The following is an 8,264-nucleotide window of genomic DNA, read 5'->3' as shown; positions in this document are numbered from 1 at the left end:
TCACAAGAACGCATCAGTGGACTTACCATCTGACAAAGAAATTATAGCTGTGTCGTGTGTCCAGATTTGATCCATTTCCCCAGTCATTCCGACATACGATAGTGATATGATATTAATCAAATAATAATCATAAGCGCTGATGAAAGATATCAAGACCCGGCCCACAACAGCCCTGCCAATCGGGCTCAGCCCTGTTGGCACTACAGGTTGTGTGTTGGTCTAGCGAGTGGGAGACTGGGGTTCAATACCCGCTACCTGTGAAACACTACATCTGCAAAGGTGAGTGAGTGAGCAATTGTTCAATAAAAATGGCTTTTATAATATTCTTGCCAAGTTGTATTAGCCTTTAGTCTTGAGGTCAAATTTAAATAAATGAACTTATTTCTCAGAGAAAAGGAGATCCTACAGATTGCTACTTTATTAACCAGTGGATCCATCGGATAGCGGCTTGCTTGCCAAAATAAGCTGATCTACAAGTTGTAACACGGTGCGCAACCGATGCCCTGTTAGCTTGTAGATCTGTCCATTTGTAACATGTTAGTAAGGTGTCCCGACAGCGACCATAAACATCATCACGTTAGATTAAACGGGCGTGTATGTTCTACGCGAGGCAGAACCTGCAAGGTGGAAACGCTTGGTAAAGAGGGAGTCCGCTGACTGTCAGATTCATGAGCTATACCTTTTTTATATTCAAATTTTCACTTGAGTGCTATAGCGCCACTCTTTGGCCAATGGTTGTGGGCCTCACCGTTTAAAGTAGCATAGCCCTCTACCATATTGCCAAGTTTTGCAAAAAACGACTGCACAGTTAAGCCAGAACTGCAAGTTTTGGCAGCCTCAGCCGATCTGCGTTGCTGATGCAAATAAATGAATAAATAAATTGTGCGTGGCTGCGGCATGCGTCTTTCCATATTGCAGAATTACGTGGAAGACGACAACACAGAACTGTCAAAACTGTGAAAAATGGCAGGATCTGTACGAACAATAAGGTATCTTCGCCCCATCGGACTTGACCCCAAATAATTATAACAATAACAACAACAACAATAATAGATGCAATTAAAATAAGATAAAAATGAGAAAAACTGTAGCAGTTGTAGGCAGTTTGCAGAATATGAAAGAACCTTCATTCCTAATGGACGCAAAATAGTTATTTATTTATTTAGTCACAAGCTCTTGTTAGTACTTTTACCATTGGTTCAATATCTATAAAACACAGACATTTAACCATTCACTTTCCAAATCCGGAAAGAAACAACATACTGAATAAACAAATCTAAAAGCTCACAATGTGCAGAAAAATCTGTTAACATAGCATCACACTTGGTTTATGAATCTACAAGCTGACAATGAACATGCTAGTATGTGTGTGATACACTCATGACAAATACTACAAATCCTTGTTAATGCCAAACGTTCTGTTGCTATTGAAGCAACCAGGTGCTCAGGAGGTGTGCAGGTATACAAAATGTAAAAATAGTGAAAAGGTGCTCCTGCGATCAATCGGGATAACACATCTATAGAAAAAAGCGGAGTTCCGGGCACACTTATAGGTTAAAAAGGAGGAAACCTTTATTCAACCGACATGTGGTCAGGGCTGCAGGCTTGAAAAAAGTGTTCCTCCTTTGTAAACTTTAAAGGTTAATGTCTGTAATGTATTACATACAAAAAGATACAGAAGGAACTAAATTGTGGTCTTTAATCACTCATGTTGATATCGAGCATCGCAGTCCCGCCCCCTTTGAGTGCACCAGAAGAGAATTTCCCATTAATTTCCACATAGACGTTTCAAAAAGTATTTATTTAAAGACCTGTTAAGCCTCGGAGAAAGCCAATTCAGATGGTGACAAATAATGACAATAAACAAACAAAATTGGGCAAAACAAATTACAAGAAAAAAAGGGCAGTAGTTGGGTCCCAATTCGTTAAAATCGTGCACTTGGTGACACGTTTTTGATTTTTGGCATGGTGGTAGGTATTGTTATAAGGTTTTCAAAAACCATCGCAAACGAACACCACACACGTTACAAGTAAAGGGCTTTTTACCTGTATGAGTCCTCATGTGTAATTTTAGAGTAACACTTTGAGCAAAGCCTTTACCACACACGTTACAAGTAAAGGGTTTTTCCCCTGTATGAGTCCTCATGTGTGTTTTTAGATTAACACCCTGAGCAAAGCTTTTACCACACACATTACAAGTAAAGGGCTTTTCACCTGTATGAGTCCTCATGTGTCAATGGGATTTCCCCTTTCATGAGTCCTTGTGTGTGATTTTAGACCACCACTCTGAGCAAAGCCTTTACCACACACGTTACAAGTAAAGGGCTTTTCCCCTGTATGAGTCCTCATGTGTGTTTTTAGATCACAACTCTGAGCAAAGCCTTTACCACACACGTTACAAGTAAAGGGCTTTTCCCCTGTATGAGTCCTCATGTGTGTTTTTAGATTAACACCCTGAGCAAAGCTTTTACCACACACATTACAAGTAAAGGGCTTTTCCCCTGTATGAGTCCTCATGTGTGTTTTTAGATCACAACTCTGAGCAAAGCCTTTACCACACACGTTACAAGTAAAGGGCTTTTCCCCTGTATGAGTCCTCATGTGTGTTTTTAGATTAACACCCTGAGCAAAGCTTTTACCACACACGTTACAAGTAAAGGGCTTTTCCCCTGTATGAGTCCTCATGTGTTTTTTTAGATTACCGATGTGAAGACAGCCTTTACCACACACGTTACAAGTAAAGGGCTTTTCCCCTGTATGAGTCCTCATGTGTGTTTTTAGATCACAACTCTGAGCAAAGCCTTTACCACAGACGTTACAAGAAAAGGGCTTTTCCCCTGTATGAGTCATCATGTGTGTTTTTAGTTCACTACTCTGTGTACAGCTTTTACCACAGACGTTACAAATAAAGGGCTTTTCCCCTGTATGAGTCATCATGTGTGTTTTTAGATCACCACTCTGAATAAAGCCTTTACAACAAACTGTACAAGTGAAGGGCTTTTCCCCTGTATGAATCATTGTGTGCCTCGTCAGATTTTCCTTACGATTAAAACATTTGCCACAGTCTGTACAACTAAAGCGTTTCTTCCCCGTGTGGCTCCTCATGGAGTGAGTTTGTTTTGATGATTTCAGGTCCTTGGACAGCTTGCTGCTCAAAGACAATCTTTGTCCTTCCACATGTTGTGTCTTGTGTGATTTCAGTGTGTTTAAAGTTGACTGACCTTCACTGGGCTCCTGCCACTCATCACTGTCTTCAGTGTCAGATTCAGAACAGTGTGAAGAGAGGAGCTGGTCATCACCAGTTGGTTGTGATGTTCCACAGTCCTCTACATCAGCTTGTGTTTTCATGTGCTGAGTTGAGATGCCGGCTACAGGCTCTGTCTCTCTGTTTTCATCATCATGATCATCTTCACTTTTCACTGCTAGTAATGTCAACGTTGACCCATCAGCCTCCACTGGTCTTTGAAGTAGCTCCTCTTGTCCCTCTTTAATCTGTGGTGGTTGTGGTTCCTCCTGGACCAGACTGGAGCTCCTCTCCGGTTGTTCAGTGAAAACCTCCTCTTTACACAGAGGGAGGTGCGGGACGACTAGAAAAAAGACACAAAGAGAGAAAAACTTTTAATGTTTGAACTTTGCATTTTTGGAGGAACATCATCTTCTCCATTTCTAATCAAAGACAGTTTTCAGGGCTTGACATTACATTTTGAGCCACTTGTCATCTGGACAAGAACATTTACTTGCTTGTCCAAGTAAAGATTTTAGAAGACATCTTTTGTTTGTATTGATTATAATGTTGCATTTGAATAGTTACAAATAAGTAACAAGTGTTCAACAGAAGGCTATGACAAAATTACACTACAAGAAAAAAAGAAAAGAAAACTGAAAACAATTGACACAAACTCAAACTGGTTGTTGGAAGTTTCAACACACATGTTCCAATAATACAATGATATTTGAGTGTGTCATACATAGTGTGTAGTGGAGACTCCAGGTCTTAATCTTTAGTTGATGCATGATTTGTATAATAATATAATAATAATAATAATAATATTAATAATATCAAACAACAAAAAATACCATTTATATTAGAACTCCCACCCGTGGGTCCTGGGACCCACTGCAGACCTAACAACATCACTGTGGTACATTCTGTTTCCTAGACGGGCTCTCTACCCATTCAGCTATGGCTGTCCCTCTCTAAGGAAGGACAATATCAGTCACTAGAACCAGGGATGGGTGTTTTCTGTGTATCTACGATGGTTAAAATGGAGTTTGAAGTTACAATGGGCTTGTCTGATAAAAATGAATATAAAATATCTAAATACTGAATTGAGCAAATTAAAAACTGTCCAGAGTGTTCACAAAAAGCCTGAGTAGACGATAACATTACCCAAAATTATTTTGAAAGTGAAATATCCCTTTATGTAAGTAAACAACACACCACATACCTATACGGTACAACTTTACTACAGGTTGCATCTTCGCATCAAACTGTACACGTCTCTGGTCCACCTCTGGCTGTTCCTCTGACAACGTTGAATGTCTTTTGGAGGCCATCTCTCTAGATACTGTAGACCTCTCCCTGTGATGCTCTGTGGAAATCACCAGTAGAAACAACTTGTATTTATCATTCAATAAGGGTTTACTGAACAACTGAACACCGGAGAGACGGGTGAAAGCCGGAATGTAGACGGCATCCGGGAGCAGTATGGGTTGGCGCCCCAGCCTGTGTCTTCCGTGAGGAGGAAGCCCAACACACCCACGGTGAGGCCTTTAGGAGGGCCATTCAAGCTGCAAGCGGAGTCTGCAGCACCACCGTTGCCCAGGTGGAGCCTGCAGCACCACCGTTGCCCAGGTGGAGCCTGCAGAACCATTGTGGCTCAAGAATCCACCACTCCTGAATGAAGTGTCTGGTGCTGATTGATGATTAGAACCTTCCTGGACAGATCACTTAACCCTTTGAGTGGACCAGTACCATGTCTCGTGCTTAAAATCTTAAGTCTCACGCACAAATATCTTAATAGCTAAACATGATTATGGGTTCAAACTTGTTGTGCTATACTTATGTAGCGGCACAAGCGGAAACATGCTGTGTGTCTGTGTCTTTTAGGGGACCATGAGTTACCAAACTATATTTGTATCCTTACAGTTTCTGAGTAACCCTTTAGTCTTGTTAGAATAATACTAATAAAAACATCATTGTGTTTTACCTGAGAGAGTATTGCACCACATCTTCCTACGTAGTACTGTCAAAGTTGACTCACCAGTCTCCTCTTCCTGTTCCTCTTTAATCTGTGGAGGTTGTGGTTCCTCCAGGACCAGACTGGATCTCCTCTCCTGTTGTTCTTCTTTAATCTGTGGAGGGTGTGGTTCCTCCAGGACCAGACTGGATCTCCTCTCCTCACATTCAGATGAAACCTCTTTACACACAGACAGGAGGAGGGGAGAGACGGTAGCATCAGCAGAGCAACTCAAAGTGCTTTTTTCAGAATTAGACGGGATGATTTAGATCGGGAGTTATGATCGTTTTAAGATTTTCGTTTTCGTCAGCTAAACAGGCAGGGGACATTTTCGATGACGTGTCACTTTTTGACACGTCATCGGATCGGGCAACAAGCGCTCCAAGGCTCTAGAGTGATGCGAACGGTTTTGTTATCATTAATCTCCGTCCTATTTATCAATCTCCGGCTTGGGCACTTGACCATGACCTTGAATTTGGACGGAGAACTCCGCCCCGGGCCTCCAAGGTGTTAACAGTTTTTGTATTGAGTTGTGCTTGAAATGTACTGTAATTCTGCAAACTGTTTTTAAAGCCACTGCGTGTGCCGTGCCTGTGACTCTGACCATTTATGTGACTCTCACCATTTATGCCAAATATCTTAATAGCTAAACATGATTATGGGTTCAAACTTGTTGTGCTATACTTATGTAGCGGCACAAGCGGAAACAACATGCTGTGTGTCTGTCTGTCTTTTAGGGGACCATGAGTTACCAAACTATTTTTTTTTCGTTACAGTTGCTGGATAACACTTTAGTCTTGTTAGAATAATACTAATAAAAACATCATTGTGTTTTACCTGAGAGAGTATTGCAGCACATCTTCCTACATAGTAATGTCAAAGTTGACTCACCAGTCTCCTCTTCCTGTTCCTCTTTAATCTGTGGATGTTGTTGTTCCTCCTGGACCAGACTGGATCTCCTCTCCTCATATTCAGATGAAACCACTTTACACACAGACAGAAGGAGGAGAGAGAAGGTAGCATCAGCAGAGGAACTCAAAGTGCTTTTGTCAACTCAAAGATGACATTTATTCTCCTATTTGTTTTGTCAGGATAACCATCGTTTAAAAAATAAGTGTCTTGAAACTCTTCACAACGCCTGGCAGAGTGAGTAGAGCCTGACATCAGTCTCACCGATGTATCCGTAATTTTTGGCACCGATGCCCGACATCGGACATTATTTCTCTGATGTGGCCGAAGTTTTTTTTATCATCATTAATGTAACCTACACTTGTCTTTTAGAATGTAATACGCCCTTATGAAACGCGCTCTTTTGGTTTGATATACATTTCTTGCAGCTGCAGAAAATGGATTTAAAAGTGCCTGTGACTCTGGAGCCTAGGCTGCAGCAGAAAACCCTGCCCTGTGAGTGACTGTCATACATGGAAGTCCAGCTGTCATTCCGGACCCCTCGCCCTGAGAAAATGTCGTCCGTGTGCAGCCCGGGAAAATATATGAGAGATGTTTGAAAAAGATCAGATATTTGAATAAACAAGCGTTTTCTGCCTGAACTTTTACATGGATGTGAAACTAGAGTACAATATCTCACTCCACGTCTTTGGAATTATGTATTGGGTACAAACAGAGCGTGGAGCACATTTATGCCGCCCATGTCTCCTTGCTCACTGGGAGCAGAGGCATCCGATCTATGGCTGTGTTTACAGGAATATGTAATTTATGTATGATCACAGACATTCTAGGGCTAGTATAACTACTGGTAAATGTAGTTCAGTTCAGCTAGCTTAATGCTACTTGTAGCTAAGCTGGTGTTGTTCAGAGTCTACTAACCTGCAGTGTGTAGATCGATGTCCATATCAAAATCAATGTCCAGCCGTTTGTTTTGTGTCTCCAGCAGAGTTTCTAGTGTCTCCATCTCTCTCTGGAAGAGGTTGACCATGAACTCTCCCACCGCGCTGAGGCGCTCCAACACAAACACTCTGACGCTAAGCTCCACACTACAAACATCAGCAGCGCCACGCTGTTTGTCCACAACAAACAATATCTCCTCTCCCACCGACGCTAGCTGTTCATTTATCTTCACCCGTACAGACTCCATTTGAAACTTTTCACCTCCTTTGGGAGACATTTCCACCAAGCTTTCTGTTCCTACTGTAATATAGAATGTGTAATAAAGGCAGAAATATCAACAATTCCCGAGAGGCACGACAACATGTTTGTTCAACAACATTACCGTGGAAAACAACTGGCGTGGCCACGGGCACTGTTTTTTTGGCAAATCTAAGCTAGCAAATATAAGACTTCCAGTGGACGATCTCTTCAAAATAAGAGTACCCTCTAGAGTATTGAAAAAAAGATTCATTTGCACCTTAAAACTATAAATTAAGCATTTAAACGATGCTATAAGACACACATTATGTAAAAATTTAAAAAATAAGTAATAAGTAATGTTTCTGTGTAAAGATAAGTAAGTCTCCCCGGACATGTGCATATGTCACACTAGTCGATACATAGAAGGGATTTTTGTCCAGCATCCACTTTATAAAGTCCGCATGGACTTGGGCATTTATCCATTTATTTAACTATTTTACGTTATTTCATTACTTATTTTTACACAGAAACATAATGTGTGTCTTCACAATAACTGTAATGTAATAATAATACTAATAATAATGTAATGTAATAATTATTTAATTAAATACACTTTTATTCTGAAAGCAACCGGATGTCTTAAATTTGCTAGCTCTCAAACAGGAAGTTCTAGATTTGCCAAAAAGAACGGAGCCGTGGCCACGTGATGCAAACAAGTACTTCCGAACGGGTCAAAGTTTTCACACATGCGCAATAAGGAATCCAGGCACTGTTGCCTTAACACTAGGATGTCTGAAAAAAATGCACTACTAATATGACGGCTAACGGTCAGGCTGACCGGTGTTTTTCGTGCTATTTGATTGGCCATTGTCTCCCCCACTGTCTAATGATCTTCACACCTCTCTCTGCACCCGTTGACGGCTTGCCATTGTCTTC

The 8,264-nt window shown here is 41.1% G+C and overlaps 1 protein-coding gene across 1 annotated transcript; it reads right to left on the bottom strand.

Annotated features, from left to right (window-relative positions):
* Positions 1-1,698: 1,698 nt before the first annotated feature.
* LOC306919242 (uncharacterized protein) lies at positions 1,699-7,365 on the bottom strand (the record flags this gene model as incomplete). Its single annotated transcript, XM_079532061.1, has 5 exons — positions 1,699-1,739; positions 4,449-4,592; positions 5,265-5,420; positions 6,132-6,224; positions 7,350-7,365. 5 exons carry the CDS (start codon positions 7,363-7,365, stop codon positions 1,699-1,701), a joined length of 450 nt encoding a protein of 149 aa, XP_079388187.1.
* Between the last annotated feature and the right edge of the window lie 899 nt (positions 7,366-8,264).

The sequence above is a fragment of the Electrona antarctica genome, assembly GCF_951216825.1.
Source record: "Electrona antarctica genome assembly, contig: scaffold_25, whole genome shotgun sequence".
In the NCBI taxonomy this organism is placed as follows: Eukaryota; Metazoa; Chordata; class Actinopteri; order Myctophiformes; family Myctophidae; genus Electrona; species Electrona antarctica.
This window is presented reverse-complemented; position numbering and strand designations above follow the sequence as displayed.